Source organism: Mollisia scopiformis (genome assembly GCF_001500285.1).
Source record: "Mollisia scopiformis unplaced genomic scaffold LY89scaffold_13, whole genome shotgun sequence".
Taxonomy (NCBI): Eukaryota; Fungi; Ascomycota; class Leotiomycetes; order Helotiales; family Mollisiaceae; genus Mollisia; species Mollisia scopiformis.
In genome coordinates, this window is record NW_017263593.1 from 389,523 (window position 1) to 410,072 (window position 20,550).

Sequence of the window (20,550 nt, forward strand, 5' to 3'; positions counted from 1 at the left end):
GCGTATGAAAGGAGCGATCCTTGAATCAACAAAAGAAAGCTTTGAGCACATCCCCGTCGTTCCTTCTGGTATCTGTGCATCAAGTAGAGCAGTTCACCAGTGACAGGTACAGCCCGAGCTCTCCTTTGAAGCAGGAGAGACCCGAAGAGTCACCTAAACTATATACTTCGATTCAGTTATGGACGAGGCATCCAGAGTCTCGACGGGTCAGGAACGAAGGACCACATCGGGTTACTCGACCTGCAGGAATCGACTTTGCGGACCTGCAGCAAGGCGTGGTGGCACGAAGCAAAAAACGACACGCACAAGGAGACTGCAGACTACTGCGATGCAAAGAACTATTCTTAGAGTAAATGAGACATCTTGAGGCGAGAAGGAATTTTGGGGCGTCGACGAGCACAAGTCAGCTTTCCAAACTGTTCAACCAGCCGAAAACCATACCTAAACAGCTGAAAATGCCTAGTAACGACAGTATGCTCTCGAGCTTTTTAAGCCTTGATTTTAGGCTGGGTATTCAGGAACATCGAGGTCTGATACATCTCAGGAGCAACACGTGGTGAAGACTTCAGCTGAAGTCTATTTTGGATTTGTGGCTTGCAGGCTTCTCATACCAGGGATCATAATCAATCCAGGGTTACACCTGCATTATGTTACGTTCTCTTTCTCCGAGGCCAAAATGCTGCATCAAGCTTTGTATCCATTTCTACTCGCAGTTCAGTCATTGTCAAGTACTACCTTTGACATAAGGTTGCAGAATCTTGTAAGTTTCAGGCATTTGTGTCTTTTCATTTAGTGACCTCGATAGTGGATTATCCAAGACTCTCAGCTTGTGGCACCTTCGCGGGGTTTCTGTGATGCTTCCTCCTCCGAGACAGTCTCTCCACATCAGTGCACAAGGCTTCATATCATGGCGTATTGTGTATATATTGCTCAATGCGCACTGCATATGCGAGCGAATATCGAGGAAAGCAGCTGCTGGCAGGTCACTGCTGGCACAAGTCCTCTGCTGGAAGGACTACTTATAAATGCAGATTCCTCACACAGGTTCAATTGAGGAACTACTGGAAAACGCGTCAAGATATCTTCATACGAGAAAATATTGTAGTAGACTTTCAAGATGAAGTTTTCTCTCAGTCTCTGTGGCACTCTTCTTCTTTCTTCAGCAACTCTCGCCATAGCCGCTGTCGGACCTAGATATGGAATTTCTGAGGCTTTACCATTCGCTCGAGAAATGAAAGCGCGAAAAGACATTGGGAAGCGTAACTGTACAACAAGTCCCCATAGACCATGCAACTAAGAACAAATGCTAATGAATACACAGCCTGCTCGAATGACACCATAGTGTCTGACCTCAAGAGACCGTTAGTACTGCCTTGCTCTAGATGTCCCGTCACTAAACCAACGACACAGTACTCTATCAGCAGCAGCGAATTCATTCTGCTCTTCATACCTAGAGCACACTGTCACTGTCATAGACCCTACCACCATCCACACAACCAAAACCGTCGACGCAACAGTAACCACAACCAGTACATTCGGAACGTATGCCTGGCGCTAGTCAGTACTTCCTGCCCCCTCCATCATTTACCTAACATTCCTCTCTCCAGTGAAACCACAGTAATACTTTGCGCGACTCCCTCGCCGAGAATGCAATGCAATTACCCCGCCAACCCCGACGACGGCTCAGCCCACGACCTGATCGCCACCGAAGTCGCATTCGACGGTATCAACACCTTCCAGTGTCAACAGCGATGTCTCGCAAATTCGGAATGCAAAAGCTTCCAATTTGGTGCTGCGTGTGAGATCTTTAATAAGACGATTGCGGAGGCGCATATCAAGCATAATGGCTCAAGTACGAATCTGTATTTTGATAGGGATTGCCCGCAGTATCAATATGTGAATTACTCCCACTCAAAGCCGGTACGATACAAAAAGACTGATTGGGACGATACAAAGCCTGGATGTCCGGCAGGAGATCACATCAAAAGAGTCCCCGCGAGCCAGACGCCAAGCGAACTCAAGACTCTTCCGCCCAATGAGATCAGTTCTATCTGTACTTGCTTGGTAGCTTCGGTTCCTACGGCTGTAACCAAGACGATCATCAACTCGTTGATCTTGAGCGCTTTTACGACGGTAAGTTTGATTGAGAGTTGCGGAGTCAAGGGTTACTGATGACGAGCTTGCAGGAGACTTTCACGACTACGGCTTTGACGACGGTTACAGCTTACCCTAAGAATCTTATCTCGTGGACTACGAGCTACTCTTTGACCCATTAAGAGGGTTGAGGGACAGCAGGAAGGGAATCAAAGGAGGGCAGTTGATGCTGAAGGGAATGGGCCCATATGCGGACATTTCTTTCTACTCGGATGAATTGAATGTACAAAATTTCCACCGAGTTTTAAGTATCCATAAGCATGAATATATGGTAACAAACTTTCGATTCTCTGAATGTCCGAGTCTGCCAACTCACTATGTCGATGCTTTCATGGAAATATGTAAGCGACGATGGCAAAAGAATACTGAGTATGAAACGACTTGATGTTAAAATATCAGTCTTGGCATTCCATTTTCAGGTCCTAAAGCTGAGCATGTTGTCCCTGATGAGAGTGTTGATTCTACAACCATTTGACTTCAGAATATCCGAAGCAAGATCTCGAAATCTGGGATTACCGATGTCCTTACCAACAAAACGTCTTTCCCAGTTTCCTAGTCTCTCGACACCAGAATGTGTGGAACTGATTCTAGACATCGTACTTGCAGAGCGTCGAAGGTAACATAAAGGTGCCTGCTGGGGCTATTTCCATCCATCTAGCATTCGTTCGATATTCTGTCATCATCGATGACAACAAGCTATTGTTGAAGACGACTGCAAATACTGGTAACAACCGAGTAAGAGGCAGAGATCTAGAGAGACGGCAATGCTGAACTTGGAAAGTTGAAGCATGATTGGAGAGGTTGTGTATCTCTGCGCAGAGTGATGTGATCGAAAGCTGAAAATGTGGACATGGATGTATGGCAGTAATAGTAGAGACAATCTCCTTTAATTGATGGGCGAGAGAAGGTAGTTCGTAGATATCTGGAGCTTGCTTTAGGGGTAGGCATTGGAAGTGAACGAGTACTTCAGAACGTTATTTTGAATTTGAAAGAGGGGAATAAGCATAAGCAAGAGAGAGAATTATAAATGCGAAGAACTGGGCACTTGCCATTATTAAAGGATCGATCGAGGCCGAACAGATTTGGGGTATCATAGTTTTTGTATTATCTTCGCGGATCTGAACGACTAGTAGATGTCCCATAGACTGACTTTCCCATCCTTACTGCCGACTGCAATCCAATGTGCTGTCTTGGCCTTCAGAAGTCTCTCCCCTTTGACCGTCAGTGTGGTGGTTCTCTTCACCAACTCGCCCCCGCTCTTCTCCTCCTCGCTCGAGTTCTCTAATACATTAGCAAAAGCGACAGCATAGCATCCCTCTTTGTGCCACTTCAGGACCGCCAACTCTTTCATGTTCTTCGTCCCGTAGACCCTCACTCTGCTATCCCATCCCGCTGTCGCGGCTATTTTTCCATCATTCCTTATTTTTAAACTCTGCTGTCCTGCATGGCCCGTCTTGAAGATCTTCAATGGCTCATCATCACTGGACTTGATGACGATTTCCGCCGAAGTTGGAATCGGATGCTTAGCGACAATGGCATCAGCTGAGGAAGTCAAGTAGAACTCTTTCGAGGGATCGACGTCAAGTGAAAGGACCGGTTGGCTATGTGCTTGAGTTCTGTAAAGTGCTTGCCAAGTACCACTGGAATGCTGAAAGACAATGGTATGTCCACTCTCGTAGCCAGCAATAACAGTTAAATCCGCAGTTTGGTCATGATGTAAAATGGATAAAGCCATAATCATCCCGCCTTTGAAAGAGTTAGGATTAGGAACATTGTGGACGCGTTGGCATGTCGGTAGTTGGAAGATGTCAACCTTGCATCCTGTCAGACATTACTCAACGATTATGAACTGGGACGTGACGACGTACTGTTTCAGAGCTTAGTGTGTTAGGCACTGCTATTAGCAACTCGTGTTCTGTACTCGGGACCTCCGCTTGTGCGAACGAACAGAAGTTCATGGTATTCACATGCAAGATATGCAGTAGCCATGGCTGCTTTCGTGGTTCTGGTGGGGTGTCCACGGGGAGGACGACGCTCATGGATGATTCATCTTCCTCGGACAACTTCCAGACGACAAGTCTGTTGTCTTTGCCGTGTCTATACTGGTATTAGAACGAATAGGATAAATCTAAAGGAAGTCGCGCTATTTCTAGAACCGACTTGAAACAAATGTACTTGATGTCTAAATAAAAAGAATGCATGCGCAGCGCAACTTGAGCGTCTCTTCTGCAAATAGAACCAACATACCAAACATGATTCGGCAGCTTCCATTCAAACAGAAAATAGCATCAACAGATAGATGAGGATTCAACCGGGCTGCCGAAAGGAGTAATACTCACGTGATAAGCTTCTCAGACCCCCAAGCATTGATCCCCAGTATGGATCCTTCATGGGCCTTCCAGACCGCTACAGGTCTCTTCGTCGCCAAACTCCATATCACGATCCACCCGTCCGCATCGCCCGTCAGTAATCGAGTATTCGAGCGTATGAACGCCGTTGCGTGAATCTGCGAGCCATGACCACGAAGGATGTAAGCAGGTTGGGCCGGCGGTAGAGCCATCCTCCTCTTCCCTCTTCAGCAGAAATAAGGCTGACTGCAAGTCAAGCCAAGCGGGAACGATGGGTTGATCCCGTTCCTATCGTCTGTCGGGATAAATGATTCGTGTCTCAGGACTTGTGGCCATGAATGACATGCAAAAGCCCGAATAAGGTTATGGGCCAACGGTTTGAAGCCGTTATGCAAGTTGCAACAGATGCAGGCTCGGACTCAGGCTCATGGCTAATGGCGACGAATGCTATTCACAGAAACGTGTGCAGTGTTGTATTGCGCTGCTGTTCATGATAGGGCTGAATTAGCTGGCTTGGTTTGATCCATGACACGGCTGAGGATTTGTGTGGAGATATCTCATGCTTACTCTGATCAATCTAATCTAAATCTATTGCTCCTTTCCGTAGTAAGACCATGGGTTGTATGGGAATCGGATGGTAGGACGAACTCCCCCTTGGCTCTTAGCGTACCTGCACGTGATCTGTGAGCTAAAATTAACGCCGACGGATTGAGATCTCTCTTCCTTGCATGGATGGATGTCTCTTTTCCCGCCGCCTCTTTTTTGCTTGCTGCATGACAAAACTTCATCCCTGCCGAACATCATGATAGGATGCTTTGACGACCTCGACGCAGGTGAGTTGAGGATGAAAAGCTTGCTGCGCTGCATCATTGCCTGCAGATGCATCAACCAGGTTATCCTTTCGGCACATCATCATTGAATGCAGCTACGCTACCTTCCAGCTCAGATCATTGCTTCCTTCGATTACTATCTATTGATGCGGGACCTTCCTAACTTCCTTTCTGCTCATCATCCAGGGTTCATGAACAATTGCTATCCAATCAACCGTCCGGCTACACTTGTCACCTCGCACGGCCGATATCTGCTACGTCCCGTCGAGTGTCGCGCTCGTGGCCCGTCTCGACTGTCAAAAGCGTTGTTGATCGACGTCGAGCTGCCTTCCGCCGGAAACATCCCCATCCGAAGTCTCTTACACATGCGAACGGCCTTGTTTGACCAACCGTGGCTGTGCGAAAAGGGAACGGGGAGGATGTGGGCAACACAACAGCCCAGCATAGCATCACCCAATGACTGCAATGGGTGTCGGTATTTTTAAGCCTTGCAACATCTCTCTGACAGCCGCAACGAGGGGGGGAAGCAGAATTAGAGATGGAAAGAACACACACTGGAACACCAGAGATTGAACGCAGAGCGAGACAGCGACAGGGTGTACCGCTCTATCCCTACGAGATTCGACGCCTGGAGTTGCGTTCTGTCCCGATGTCGATGTAATAATATCAATTTTCGGCTCCCGATGTGCTGGGCGTCAATCATTAATCTATATCCTGGAGAAGCAGATCGACTCCATGCCCGTTCAGATCAATAGATGGCATCTAGGGGCGGCCTGGAGAGAGACGAGGCTTGAGTTAGGGACCGCCTCTGACGACTCGCCAGGGTCAGTGCCCGGGATTGTGATATTTGCTCCCCTCCAGCTGGGCCGAGGACAACGATTGATGAACATCTATCCCAAAGTAATAATAAACCCCGAAGCTCTGCGTGACATCAGCAGTGGGTGCAGAGATACAATTCAAACCGCCTCTGCTCTCTCTGTGTCTCCAGATCTAATGAAACTTCCTCTCCTAACAATCATTTATCCTTAATCGCCTCCCCTCAAGCCCTCTGTTCCGCAAGTATTTTCTCGTGCATTTGTGGAACCAGGATACATCTTACTAGTCCCGAGCTGCAGCAACACTCTAACGGCAGGGAACTTCTGCCGAAGGACGAGACTTCATGTGCACATCTTGATGGACAAGCAAAAACTCAACTTATCTCTCTGAATACTCAATTCGAATTCTATCCACAACTGCCTTTACTCGAACATTACGACTTTGTGCCAGCATATAATCGTTTTTATCCCTTGTCTTGGCTCCAAAAAAAGAGTTTCAGTCTCCTCTTCCAAGGTCTTCTAGGTCTCGCTCAATATAGCGTTCCGGATCGTCAACACTCCGCAGCTTTCTCATCCACAACTTTTAGATCAGATCATCCTGCACCCTTCTCGAAAGTGTCGCCATTGTCTTCTTGGCTGTACTTGCACAGTTGCACCTCGAACATTCGCTCGTGAAAGCCAATGTCAGTGGGAGGACCTACCATCCACCCACTGCTGCGAGACATCGCAGAGTCTTCATCGTGGCAACCTACAATTACCTCACGCCAGGTTTTGAGATCGAGTATCAACCTTCGCCATTGTATTCGGCTTCGACAGCTTCAGACTTGACGCTGGCTGGAGACCAGCAATTCTCTCCCGCGACGTATCTCGTCGGTGATTCTAGTCCTCGTCCTGCGAAGAGGCAACGAATTACCCCGCCCGCTACCTCAACTAAGAAGGAGTCGAAGAAGAATATACCAATGACGGCGGAGCCTGTCGGCGGGGATGCGGTGGAGGGAGCTGCGAGCAAGCCAAAGCGTGTGAGGACTGGGTGCTTAACCTGCCGTGAGAGGTATGAACTCTGTCGCAGATTTGTCTGCAGGAATAACGTTGAATAGACATTTGAAGTGCGACGAGGGTTTACCGCATTGCCAGAATTGTCGAAAATCGAGTCGAGTTTGCAAGAGGGGCGTCCGCTTAAACTTTATCGATACTACCGTCAAGAGTCCACCAATAATTCCACCCACGGCAGATTGGAAAGGTATGGGATTCACAACTCTAGGCTCTCTATGTACTAATTCGTTATAGTAAAATTCCAAGATGAGTCTCGCGAGATTGCATCAGAGTATAAAGGCGGATTAGGACGATACGCACATCTGGACCAGACGATTACACCTCCTCGAGAGACGCACATGGAGTTCCCTGTTCGACCCATGGTTGTTGACCCTATGGAAGACAGTAATGCATTACCCCCGATACAAACTGGTGGTGGATTCTCAGACAATGGACTTGTGATGAAGCAAGAATCTTCGCATTCCAGACAAGCCAGCCGGCATCACTCTCATGCTGGAAGTGAGATTTCTTTCCTCACGGCTCCGACCACTGCTACATACAACAACGAAAGCCCATTGACTCCTCCAAACGAGTCCCGAAGATACCTCAGCTCAGCAGAAGATGTCTTATTCATGCAAGTCTTTGTGGAAGAGGTAGGCTTGTGGATGGACAGCATGGATCCCCACAAGCATTTCTCGAGACTTCTTCCCTTTCACGCCCTTTCCGAACCTATGCTTCTTAATGCTTTTCTTGCCTGCGGAGCTCGTCATCTGACTTTGGTCAACCCAATTTACCATGAGGACAAGGCTCTTTTCTACTACGATACAGCTACGACTCAACTGCTTAGATCTTTACAGAATCCAGATAGGGATACGGTTTGCTGTGCCACCACAGCTGTTATCTTGAATGTTTACGAAATAATGTCCGAACGAGCCATGCAGAGAATGAACCACATTGCGGGTGCTCGGGCACTAATCAAAGAATGTGGATGGAATGCCCGAAGCACTGGAGTAGGAGCTGCTTGCTTCTGGCTGAATGTTGGTATGGAACTTCTTAGTTGTCTGCATTTCAACTGGCAAGTTGCTTGGGAGCCAGATCAATGGGGCGTAGACATGAACTTTCAACAAGAGACTGAATCTGGAAAAGAAGAGATTTGGGTTCACCGGATGCTCTATATTGTGGGCAAGATCGCGAACTTCAGAGCCTCAATCCCCCGGTTTCAAGAAGCATCACCACACGACGAGCAGATCCGCTTACAGACAAGATATGCTGAGTGGCAAAGGTTAAAGGCATTGTGTGACAGTTGGAACGAAACCATTCCTCGGACGATGCAACCGATGGGATACCTTCATCCTTCCCAAACTAGCTCGAAATCCGCCTTCCCGGAAGTTTGGTAAGGACCTCGTCAGTGTATACTCGAATCTTACTAATTGGGTGCAGGCTTATCAAACGTGCCACGATCGTCGGTCGTTTGTTCTACCACACGGCTATGTGTCTCTTGGCACAAATAAACCCATTGATGTCAAAAGACACAGAGGAAATGAACAGGATCCAAATGCAACACGCCCACCTCATCTGTGGCATTGTCGCACATGTCAAAGACCGAGGCGTAGCAAGCGTTGCCCTACGTTCCCTCGCTATCGCCGCCGAATGCCTAATCGTTCGCCGAGAACAAGAAGAAGTCCTCGAAATCTTCGAGAAGATTCGAAAGGAGACTGGCTGGAAAGTCGGGTTCATCAACAAAGAGCTAAGAGCGAAGTGGGGATGGCAGCACGAGGATGCACAGCAGCCCATGGTTGCACAACAATCGTCTGGTAGCTCTTTAGGACAATTCTTTCCGATTACAAATTCTGGGAGCAGTCTACCGCCTGCGCCGCCGCAACCGCCGTCGAGACCCATGCCGAGTGGGATCTTGAATCCGTTGTTGAAGACGGCCGATTTTTCACTTCCGAATCATCCGTATCAACAGTATTATCAGCCGCCGAACCACCATCATTCGTTCGCGCATAGTTACATATGATTCATAGTCGACATGGGAGAATCATTGTTTTCGATGTTTTGTAAGGAATGGATCTATAGCTACCACCCGTTGCGTGGCTTAATGTCGTTTCAGAGAAGCATCTACATAGGTATCCGAGGTTTAGACCAGGACATTGAATTCCGAAGGTCCTTCGACCTTTGGTAGGAGATAATGGTGTAGACCGATCCAGCGAGATGGAATGGTCCGAGGGATGAACAGGACACGATGTACACGAAACAGCAGTTCAATTTTGAAACGTCTGAAAATTTATAAGGGAAGCATGGAGTTCTGGCCAGCTCTGATCTGGGGTTATATCATGACTGGATTGCATTAACGGCTCACTTTGGAAATCGCATTAGCTAGCAAGTTGTGTGTTGGCTTCGGTAGCAATGTCCAAAGCTCTGAAAAGAAATGATAATGTATGATTCACGATGACTACACACCGCTCTTGAACATCAGTGTTTGTGAAATTATGTTTTTGAACAAATCACATTTGCATTTCTCCTTGCTTTTGAAGATCTAACGCCAATGTCTCACTTTCTCAGGGACCATCGGTTATTCCTCCCATCCTTTCCGCATCTTGTCGATTCGATCAAAAGCAAGTGGTGGTAGCTTGCATAGTAGCGCCTGCTGATACCGTGGCTGCAACCATCTTTACGACACGTCCGGGTATCTTTTCCGTACTCGGGAATTTTGAGAGCGGGAGATGGGCCCGGATCTTCAGAAGTTCCAACTTCTGGGAAGCTAGCCACGTTTGTTTCAGCGTCTACTCGTTTTTCTTCTTTGGAATCTTCTTTTTTGTGCTTTGATCTTAAGCTTATCGTTGAGCTAGACTCTGGCAAGTGTCAGAGGATGAAGGTTGCCGTGATCTATGTTATGCGCGCCCATAGCGCTGGTTGTTTGGTCTGATTGCGGTCCTTGCTGTGTATAGAGGGGTGCTCAGAGATCCGGTAAGAAGTGCGTCTTGAACTTCCTGTTCGCTCTGTCTGCGGCTCGGTACTGGAATTGGTTTCCATGCAGCTCGAAAATTACGTCTCTTGTATTTCCAATTTTCTGCTCCACCTCTGCCGATTCTTCAGTTTTATCAGCTTCGCCGTTTATTTCCTTCTTCTTCGGGCGAGGAACAATGACTCTGAAAATTGTTCCCTCCTTTGGAACAGTCTTTACTTGATTGCCTTTCGTGACAACCACAAACACTCCCTTCGAGTCCCTGACCACAATACCCTTCACTCCTACCCTGGAAACACACCTACTCCTGACAACCTCCACCTCGGCCCCATGAAAATCCGCAGCACACATCTTCGCCGCTTCTCCCTGACCCATGACCCTCTCTCCATCCCCTCCTTTCCCATCTACTACATCAAACAATATCTCGTGCATATAACCCACCCACAACCTATGTAGCCCCTCGTAGATCTCATACTTCTGCCTCTCTTTAGGTATATCGTAGAGACACAGAGCGCGCTTCTGCCTCGCAGACAGAGGACGCGGTTTCTGCTTCTTTTTACGATCGGAGAGCGCGCGCAGACGTGCTTGACGGTGGGCGAGCTGTGGATTTGGTTCTGTGGGCTTGAGATGGAGGGGTCGACCGCGGATTTTCTCGGTATAGATTCGTGTTGAGGTATCGGGGGAGTGCGCGCATCGCAAGAGAGATATCGTCAAAGATGGGTCTCCAAGTGAAGGAAGACGCTCCGAATTCGAGGAATCGGGAGTCTTGGGTTTGTTCATGGTGACTTGTCTGTTTGTTGCTGTGGAGTGGAGGGGGAGCTTTCACATGCTCTAGAAATAAAGATTTTAGCGTCGGTTTGTTCCGGGTTTGCCCCAGGTTTTCGAAATGCCGAGTTAGCAACCCCCAGCTTCTCAGTGCATGTCCCTCACATGCTGAACAACATTCGATGGTTACGCATACAACGTGCAGCTATGATTTTGTTATGAAACTTTTGGACACTCAGACATTAGACAAATAGATCGCGATAGACGACACAATGGCAGACTCACGGCCTCCCTCATCACAACGAACCTCGGCACCAGATTTGGAGATTCTGGGCGACCAGGTTACGCTGCATCCTAGTGGTTATATCGAGCCTCCTGAGCGACTTCAAGACGGAGGCGACAAAGAGCGGAATTTGGTGGAGCATATGGCTAGATTTCGTTCGAGCCCTCTAGAGTAAGCCCCTCTGCTCATTGTCCAAGAATAGTAGAGTAATTGTGTATAGATTCCTCAGAGAAGTGTCACTGCATGTCTCCGGGTCAGGATGGCGCGCATACGAGAATTTCATCGGACAACCTATATTTTACCCTGGTTTCTCAGAGAATATGACACAAGCTGTACTTTCGACACCCATTCTCCAAAATCGCATTGCAGAACTGGCGGAGAAGCGGATAGCGGTCGAAGAGAGGGACGGACTACTGAACACAGACGCCCCGCTGTATGCTGCAAAGCGAAGCCAAAGGAAAGCTGTCATTGAACAGAGTCTGCAGGAATTATGCGAGAAGTTGACGGGAGATATGATCTGCAAGATGGAGAGCAGGCCTTTCATTAGAGGAGCATATTATCTCTGCACACAACTCTTGACGAGAGCATATCACCAAGGAATACATGTCTCGAGTGAGGAAGTTATAAGGCTAAGGACCGTTGCTGAACAAGCGGAAAAGAAGATGCAGAGTATTATCTTCCTGCCGTGTCATAGAAGTCACGTAGACTATGTATCCTTACAGCTCATTTGTTATCGATTGGGCTTGGCGTTACCGACTGTGGTGGCTGGAGATAATCTTAACATCCCAGGACTTGGCAGCTTCCTTCAACATGCTGGTATGTGCCGTTCTCAAAATTCTAAAAGCATTCTGACAACAGTAGGTGCCATGTGGATTCGAAGAAGCTTTGGAGACGATGTGCTATACACAACCCTTGTGCAGTCGTATATCGATACTTTGTTGCAGGGAGGCTTCAATTTTGAATGTTTTGTTGAGGGTGGAAGATCAAGGACCGGAAAGCTTCTGCCTCCTAAATTTGGTATCCTAGGTTTCATCCTGGACAGTGTTCTCTCTGGACGTGTGGAAGACGCCATCATTTGTCCAGTCAGTACCCAATATGACAAAGTCATTGAAACTGAAGGATATGTTACCGAACTGCTTGGGGTTCCAAAGAAGAAGGAGAATTTGGCGGATTTCTTATCTGCTTCTTCGGTCCTGTCATTGAAGTTGGGGCGAGTCGATGTCAGATTTCATGAGCCTTGGAGTCTGCGACAGTTTATCCAAGAACAGCAATCAAGGACGACTGGAATTCCTAAAGAAATCGATATGAAAAGCATTACAGACCAGGCAACGCGACAGAAGTTGTTACGGACGTTGGGCTATAAAGTCTTGTCTGACATCAATGCAGTATCGGTGGTTATGCCCACAGCTTTGATTGGAACAGTCCTTCTTACTTTGAGAGGAAGAGGTGTTGGTAAAGCAGAGTTGATACGACGAGTTGAGTGGTTAAGCGACCGAGTAAGGTCAAAGGGTGGCCGAGTCGCCCACTTTGGAAACTCACCTACCTCCGTGGTCATTGATCGTGGCTTGGATGTCCTGGGCAAAGACCTTGTTGGTCTTGTCGAGGGTCTACCAGAACCTACATACTATGCCGTGGACCGATTTCAATTATCCTTCTATCGAAACATGACTATCCACCTATTCATTACAGAAGCTCTGGTTTGTGTAAGTCTTTACACGCGGGTAAAGCGTGGTGGAGGACCAGACAACCAGAGAATACCGTACGACGAACTTCGAGAACAAGTCTTGTTCTTGTCACAGTTGTTCAGAGGAGAATTCATTTATCCCACAGATGGATTGGCCGTGAACCTGGACAACACCCTTCGGGCCTTGGAGACAGACAGAGTTCTCGAGCTAATCAGAGATGGTGAAGGGAGGATCTCTGCAGTTGGTTTGGCAGACGAAGAACGTCGTGCAGGACGAGAGAATTACGACTTTTACTGCTTCCTCACCTGGCCATTCGCGGAGAGTTTTTGGTTAGGAGCCGTGGCAATGATGGGTTTGACACCTCCTCTGAACTACGAAGGGGACGGTTGGCTTGACGTCAAAAAGTGCCAAGACAGCGCACAACTATTAGGAAAGACTCTGTATCACCAAGGAGACCTTTCTTACTTCGAAGCTGTCAACAAAGAGACGCTCAAGAATGCTTGGACCCGGTTCGAAGAAGAAGGAATGATTGTCGTTGCCAAATCCCGCAACACAAAAATCCAACCTCGAGCGAAACTCGATCCTAGCTGGATGCCCGCACGTGATCCTTCAAACGGACACATCGTGCCTGAGGGTCGATTGTGGGGCTTCATAGAGAGAATTGCATCTTCTCGTAGAGAGGGTAAAAATAGAAGGGATGGGGCAACCGTCAGCACAAGAGTATTGAAGCATACGGAGACGATATCAGAGACGCTATTTCGAGGCCCGCAAGCAGAGGGAGAAGGCATGAGTGAGGAAGACAAGGTACTGCTGAAGAAGCAGCAGAGGAGGAGACTAGCGTTGCAGGCTCGAGCACATTTGTGAGGATTGCGGATTGTATACGTAAATGATATTGATACCAGGTGAATTGTATTTCGATCATGAATTCGAATAGCTATTGAGGCAACTCCCTCGAATGTCTTTTTAAGATTCTTCCAAAGCGGGAGGAACGCGGCATATGCTTCTTTTTCGCCTTCATGGCAGCGCTGATGTGGAATGCTTCATTGTGATGCTTTCTGGAGAGAATGGATGCGGTGTCTCGAGATTGAGAGAGCAGGAAGGACCCCTGAATTAAGCGAGAACTCCAGCCGCAGTTTTGGCATCAAGAGAGTCTATCTCTTCCGCCAAGTAACAAAATGTACAGCAGGTCAATTGAACCGCCCTTCATATAGAATCTGCTTTTCGTTGTAACACTTCTGCTCGTCTACGCGTGAACTCATGGGGTAGCAGATGAAGAGCTTCCGGGCGCTCCAACATGTCTACAACTAGCAACTACACTGCGTTGCTTGAGTAGTTCTGCAGCAAGTTGCGGTATAGTAATTTTAGCCAACCTTAAGTAACCTTCTATCTCGGTCGTCCATAGAGGAGAAATCTTTAGTATGTCCAACGTTATCTGGCCTATTGTAACTAATGTAAGGCGGTCTTCAATCGTCCGCGACGTTTCTAGTACTGCAATCAAGATATTTGTCATTGCGTGGTATTGTGGTCTGCAGCCAAGCTTATTTCTTAGTACATTGCAATCATTGACGCATTGTACAGTTTGTCCTCGGTTTCGAAAGGGCATTAGACCTCGAGCCATTATCTCATCTGTCAGGTTGTCGATTTGTATTTCTGCTTGCTCTTCTATGAGATCGATGCCTAGTGGCTTGGCTGCTGTCTTTGTGCACCCAAGCTTCATCGTGTTGAGTCTACCATTTATATCTTGTATAGTGGCACTTTGAGAGGGCGTCATGACCCCAAATGCTATGCACACATTAAGCACACGTCTTATTTCGCGATTTCGAATGTAACATGTTGATTTGAGAGCTACGGTTTTGTCAGTGGCAAAGTCATGGTCAACAGAGTGTTAAACTCACTTGTTATGTCTATCCCTTGAATCCCGATCTGGATCATGCGCTCAAAACAAGCCTCTTGAGCAACGACGATCGTCATCAAGTCACGGAGCAGTAGATCAAGACTAGATTCATAGTCTAGCGTTCCCCGAGCTCTTTCGCAGAGCTCACTTGCGCATAATGCAACCTCCACGAGGCTCGCGGCATTATCATTAAGCTTCTTCATCTCCTCAAGCCTCTCAGCGAAAAGTTCAATTCCGTAAGCAGTTCTTGCAGCCGGTAAGAAGTTTACCAGACGATCGATAGTAATCGCCGACGAGCTGGGACGCATGAGATATTCTGCTTCCTTTTTGTCGGCAAGTTTGTATTCTTCATCAGTCTCGCCTTCGTACTTGAATGATATCACATCGTTTGGAGGAGGTCTAATGTCACGAATGGATGTTCCATTTGCGTCCCAGAAATCTTGTGATGCGAGATTTCGTAAATAGGCTACAGGCAATGGATTGGCCACACGTACAGCTATCGCCACCGAATTAGCATGTTTACCGAACAAAATGTTACGAAGCAAGTGCTGTGAATTCCTTTGTCTTCGAAGGGTAGTGAATCGTGAATGTTACGAAATGGATTTCAATAACTAATTTAGAAGTGGACTCACGTGGAAACGAGGGCGTCGTTAAGTACGGGACACGGCCCTGCTTTTTGGTAGGAAACGAACCATGATAGAAGGCAGGATGTGTACCTTCAAAAGGACTGTCGCGGATACCCTCTAAACATCCATTGAACAGCTGGAAAAGAACCGTCAGCCACATGATAAGGGTAGAATTTGATGGAGGAACGCACGGCATACTCTGCGGAGTATCCCGCTTCAAGAAGAGGTTCGTCCAAACAATACTGTTCTCTCCACTCACGGGGTGTGAGCTTTCGATTGTACAGGTTCCCGATCTCCTTATATCCTTTTGCGAAATTTAATATATGTATCGTCTCGTGGACAAGAGTGAAGGCTACCAAGACTTGTGCGCCAATCCGCTCCCCATCAGTAAGATCTTTCCTCAGCAGCGGAGAAAGCAATTCGAAAGCAAGGAATCCTTTGATATCCTCGGGTCTGCTGCTATCTTTATCAACTATTGCAAAACCATACATTGGGTCCACCCGTGCTGGCTGAGGATCCGTCGGTAATTCGAAAGCTGACATCAACCCCCATCGGAGAGTTCGCATACCTTTCGATCCTAACAAGAGTGACTGTGCTAATTCGCATGATTTGGCGTTATCTGGATGTGGAGGTCGTGTACTAAAGGACTGCAAGTTCAGTTCTTTAGCGGTCCCCACGAGCAAAAGCACTGCACTCATTCTGGAATGGTCGATGTATTCTCGAGGACCTAACAAGAAAGCATCAAACTATACAATTGTTAATGTCTCATGAGAAGCATAGGACAGAAACCATATACCTACCCAAGGGTGCGCACAAATTTTATACAATATGTTTGTTGCTATTCGTAAACAGGGTTTCATGGCAGACCACTACGGGAAATTAGTCTGGCGTTTCAGAACATGATTAAAGCCGAGTTCTCCAAATGAAAATCACTTGAAAACTTCTTAGACAAGTTCGAGGACTTCAGCTCGTGACGAAGTGGCAGATTTAGGGTGATTTCAATACGTACAACAACATTATTCTGTGCTGACCATTTCGTAACTCCATCCGCCATGAAGATATCCTTGAGCGGAGACAATGTCCACCGATCTCGCTGATACATTGGATCTATCGGAATATCTATAGGAGTATACTTAATTGGATCGTCGTAAATAGCTCCCCGATCTCTCAATTGCTGCATTGTGAAACCATGCAAGCTCTTCCTCTGATAATCTTCAATATCGTCTTGGCTTTTTTGAGCAGACTGATCTAATGAAAATGGCTGTGCAGGAGGGAATGGGGTAAAACCGCTTTTCACGATGATCGGATTCCCTGGAATGTTTATACTTGCAGGGCCTGGGCCATACTTTTGCGCAAAGGCGGTCTTTTTCGTGGGGGGCGACGACATCTTGGAAATCTGTAACTTGTTTATGCTTACAGATTGGCTTTGACCTTGACGTTCAAGAGTTTCGAACGCTTTTCAGCGTCAATCTTAATATAGTGGTAAAATCGTAACGAGCACGTTGAAAATTCCGACTCAGCCATACACCTCTTCGAAAATGCGGGCGTGGCGTGACAAAGGATCGCATGAAGTGAGGCCTGCTCCAAGTCGCCATTGTTCGGCTTTCCGGTTTAGACGCCACTGCAAACAGCCTATTGAAATGACAATCACGCTTGAACACAATGAACAAAGATCATAAGGTGGAGATCCATGGTTTCAGATGGCACGTACTACCGACGATTGAATTGATCATCTTAACGGGTGTCGAAATTTTTTTTCAGAGACTTGACGAGGTCAACTGCCTGCAAGAAATCAAGGGCAAAAGTTCGCTTGGGGGAATTTTCAGGAAGAACAGTACCCAGACATGATAATTCACGAGGGTGATGACGAAGACAGCGCGGAAACTATAGAAATGGGTCTACAATTTTCAAGTATTAGAGTCTAACAAGTACAATTGAACACAAAGCAAACGTCGCAGCTATATTATAAAGACGCCAGAAGATACATAGGGAAACAGCCTATAGATCAAAACTACACTACTGCAGACCCAGTGATAATCCCCGAACGATTCAAGCTGTTAAAAGAACTTATTAGTAACACTCCGTATCATCATTCGGGTAAGCCACTTACTTGAGGAAGCCAGACTCATTTCGAGTACACCATCGCAAAAACAAGTGGAAACGATGTCTATTGACGACTACTCTTCCAAAGCCAAATGCACCACCAGGTAGTTGCAAAATTGCTTCCAGAAGGTCGAATAACGCTGTCTCACTTACCCTATTTCTCCTAAACTGATGAGTCGTAATGGTAGCTCTAGCACCAACGAGAATCTCTCTTAGTTGTGCAAAGTATGGCGGGGCTGGGGCGAAAATGGGATCGTATGGCGTTTGTCGGTCAATCTGCCAGCCGTTGTCTATTCTGCGGAATACTTGACTGCTTCCGGTTGGCTGGTCAATCGGACTGGGAAAGATTAGCACGTGTTACGGGGTCAGGAACGAGTAGTTCACTTACCTTATGTACATCCTCCCAATGCGGTTGAAGAACGACATTGCATCATCGAATTGGTCCCTGGTCAGTCCCTCGAAAGCTGCCTTCATGGTGTTATAGAGGTCTCTGGCAGAAATGTCTCGATTATTCGTCACCATGGTAGCTTTGTTCTTCACTAGCCATTTCTCGAGATCGTCCTGGCCAACGGGCTTAATACTCCTGACGCCCCGGATCGGACCACCGACGGGTGCCTCATGAACAAGTTCCCATCCTTGGTCGCAGTATGAGATTCTGCCAAGGACATTAATTGTGAATAGGTCATTGGCATCGTGACAAACAACGAGGAAAGCGGCGATAATCTCGTCGCTCACTGGTGTCTTGAGGAACGAATTGACAAGATCAACGAAAGGTTGACGCTTCATCCAGTGCGTGAATCGGAAGTATTCTGCTATATCTGGGCTGACGAATAGTGCTCGTAGAGCTTCTCCCGCTTCCATGTTATAATTACCAATAACTTCAAGCTGTGTAACTGCAAGTCTCTGTCTCGCAACGGTTATAGTGGTCCATCCAGATCTTACCTGTGTGGCATTAGCAAGGGACTTGTCAAAGAAATCGCTTAGAGATTACTTACACCTCCAGAAAGAGCAGGTTGGTTCAAGACGTTTGGTCCTCCTAGAGCAACCAATCTCAATTTTGCCTCAGAAGGCTTGACTAAAGCTAAGGCCGTCGTCCTTTCGGTTAACAGTTGCTCTGCTTCCGCAACAACTTGTGCCATGTCTTCGAATTCATACTCAAGTTCATACCACATGTTTTCTCGCATCTCAGCATTATCCCAAATCCAATTTGTGGACCTGAATTTGTTGATCGTAGCCTGGTAGGCAGGCCGAAACTTCGCATGATGGTCAATGATCATTGTCGTGATACTGTCTATGTCCGACCGCTGAAAGGCATCGTCCCGAAGTATCGTGAAAAGATCATCAAGGCTCTTCTGATGCAGATAGTGAGTTCGACAGGTCATGTAAAAATGGTAAACGAATGGAATTCGTGAAACCAGGAATCGAAGATCAACTCTAGGGGAGTCTTTCAAGTCCCGTTCCATCTTCCTCGCCACTCCCAATAATCCAGTAGTTCTTCGGTTTTCCCATGTAAGGATTGCTAATTCTACCACCAAGCGCCTTTCAGTATTTCTCAAAATCGCCAGGTAGTCTGCATTTGTATCGATGATGCGTTGTATAGCTGCCTTGTTTTCTTCCATTTTAGCGATTCTCTTTCTAGTAGCCTCAGCTCTAGCAGCAGCAGTTGGTGAGGTTCTCCCCCGTCTGGCATCTCTGTTAAGCGAAGTTCGCTCTGTGACAAGCTTGGCGTCTATCGCATCTGGGGTGTCTCCTCCATACACCTTCCATTGAAGGCTGACATCGGCGATGGCTTGTCGCACAATCGCAAGACTTGCTTTACGCAATTCGGATTTGCTAGCGTTATCATCTCCGGTATTCGTAAGGAATTTCCTCATGCCCCGAAGCGCTGAACTCAATCCGAGGCCATTTTCCCACCAAGCGACATCTCCATCGGTGAATTGATATGAAGTGAGCATTTTATCATAATCAAAGCCATCCGGAAAGTAATCCTCTGTCGGCATGACATAGACGGCTTTGGATTTCTCGACAGTCTTGCTCAAGCTATTTTGGATATCTTTAAACTTCGCGATGACAATCTTCATGTAAGCCTCGTTCTCCTCAAACCACTTGAGCCTCGAGTTAGCGACCTCAACTTGCAGATAGTACTGCTTTCTGGCGGCTGCATGGCGAGTCATCTCAATGTTTTCCAATCCTCCAACTTGTACCAATAAGCTATCTATGCTCTTCTGTATCGTTACAAGCTCGGTGCGGCGGAAACCCCATTCCTCGCGATTCTTCGCCCACCATTCTCTAATAGAGGTGACATCCTTGAGGAGGTCGCGGAATGCGGTATCGTTTTCAGTCAGATTGGTCATATTCTTCTGGTTCAGATTCTGGCCCAGCCTATCTTGTAGTTCTTGTGGCAAGAGTAGCTGGCTTGCTGGCTTCAGCCATTTGAATGGCGAAGCAGTTATTGTGGCGGGCTGATCATGATTCCGCCTGGCTACATCGTTTAATTCACCATAAGCATTGATATCGAGACTAGTTGTGGCTAGCTCAGCATCTATGTTACTGAATCTAACTGCATCGCTCGTGTCATTCTGCTGTAAAGGTCCTGCTCTATTCTTTGGGATTTTGCGACCTACACGGCGCCGGGATGGCTCGACTCTTGGCGGCATCTTGTGAATTGCTTTGGTGTATGTGATCGAAATCTTGGACGAAGGATTGTTCTTGAAACGTCAAGGGCCAAATTTAATCAAGCCCATAGTCTTAGGATCTGCTTTGTTGCGCTTGCAAAGGACTTGAAAAGAAATTCAGGCCGCAAGCGGTACCACACTTTTATTGTCCATCTCGACTACTTTGTTGAAGAATGATAAAGGTAATATTTCATTAGCACGACAAAGACGTACAAGAAACGGCCCAAACAAAACAATGCGCCTTTCTCACCATGCCATTCGCATTTGGACTGGACAAGTAAATTCGATGCCCTTTCATTGCCACAAAACTGCAAACGGACGACTTTAAAGAATTGCGAGTTGAATCGCCCATGTTTTTGAGCTGATTGACAG

The 20,550-nt window shown here is 47.1% G+C and overlaps 7 protein-coding genes across 7 annotated transcripts; 3 read left to right on the plus strand and 4 right to left on the minus strand.

Annotated features, from left to right (window-relative positions):
• Window positions 1-1,354: 1,354 nt before the first annotated feature.
• LY89DRAFT_78510 (uncharacterized protein) lies at window positions 1,355-2,374 on the plus strand. Its single transcript, XM_018222855.1, has 3 exons — window positions 1,355-1,361; window positions 1,411-2,133; window positions 2,187-2,374. The coding sequence occupies exons 2-3, from the start codon at window positions 1,648-1,650 to the stop codon at window positions 2,274-2,276; spliced, it is 576 nt and encodes a 191-aa protein (XP_018070616.1). The 5' UTR covers window positions 1,355-1,361; window positions 1,411-1,647; the 3' UTR covers window positions 2,277-2,374.
• A 906-nt stretch (window positions 2,375-3,280) lies between these two features.
• LY89DRAFT_697504 (WD domain-containing protein) lies at window positions 3,281-4,714 on the minus strand (the record flags this gene model as incomplete). Its single annotated transcript, XM_018216913.1, has 3 exons — window positions 3,281-3,967; window positions 4,023-4,251; window positions 4,494-4,714. The coding sequence occupies 3 exons, from the start codon at window positions 4,712-4,714 to the stop codon at window positions 3,281-3,283; spliced, it is 1,137 nt and encodes a 378-aa protein (XP_018070617.1).
• A 2,392-nt stretch (window positions 4,715-7,106) lies between these two features.
• Window positions 7,107-9,199, plus strand: LY89DRAFT_586497 (uncharacterized protein; the record flags this gene model as incomplete). The annotated part of the gene is made up of 4 exons (XM_018209371.1): window positions 7,107-7,198; window positions 7,245-7,387; window positions 7,435-8,572; window positions 8,620-9,199. 4 exons carry the CDS (start codon window positions 7,107-7,109, stop codon window positions 9,197-9,199), a joined length of 1,953 nt encoding a protein of 650 aa, XP_018070618.1.
• A 501-nt stretch (window positions 9,200-9,700) lies between these two features.
• LY89DRAFT_685293 (RNase P/MRP, p29 subunit) lies at window positions 9,701-10,940 on the minus strand. The gene has a single exon (XM_018215056.1). It carries the CDS (start codon window positions 10,925-10,927, stop codon window positions 10,139-10,141), a length of 789 nt encoding a protein of 262 aa, XP_018070619.1. The 5' UTR covers window positions 10,928-10,940; the 3' UTR covers window positions 9,701-10,138.
• A 127-nt stretch (window positions 10,941-11,067) lies between these two features.
• Window positions 11,068-13,834, plus strand: LY89DRAFT_617390 (acyltransferase). The gene is made up of 3 exons (XM_018210800.1): window positions 11,068-11,366; window positions 11,416-12,011; window positions 12,057-13,834. The coding sequence occupies exons 1-3, from the start codon at window positions 11,185-11,187 to the stop codon at window positions 13,742-13,744; spliced, it is 2,466 nt and encodes an 821-aa protein (XP_018070620.1). The 5' UTR covers window positions 11,068-11,184; the 3' UTR covers window positions 13,745-13,834.
• A 492-nt stretch (window positions 13,835-14,326) lies between these two features.
• LY89DRAFT_719023 (uncharacterized protein) lies at window positions 14,327-16,787 on the minus strand (the record flags this gene model as incomplete). Its single annotated transcript, XM_018218460.1, has 7 exons — window positions 14,327-14,362; window positions 14,433-14,662; window positions 14,776-15,270; window positions 15,407-15,536; window positions 15,592-16,146; window positions 16,201-16,269; window positions 16,410-16,787. 7 exons carry the CDS (start codon window positions 16,785-16,787, stop codon window positions 14,327-14,329), a joined length of 1,893 nt encoding a protein of 630 aa, XP_018070621.1.
• A 542-nt stretch (window positions 16,788-17,329) lies between these two features.
• LY89DRAFT_78605 (uncharacterized protein) lies at window positions 17,330-20,464 on the minus strand. Its single transcript, XM_018222947.1, has 4 exons — window positions 18,499-20,464; window positions 17,892-18,445; window positions 17,511-17,840; window positions 17,330-17,454 (listed from the first exon to the last, which is right to left on the minus strand). Exons 1-4 carry the CDS (start codon window positions 20,158-20,160, stop codon window positions 17,412-17,414), a joined length of 2,589 nt encoding a protein of 862 aa, XP_018070622.1. The 5' UTR covers window positions 20,161-20,464; the 3' UTR covers window positions 17,330-17,411.
• Between the last annotated feature and the right edge of the window lie 86 nt (window positions 20,465-20,550).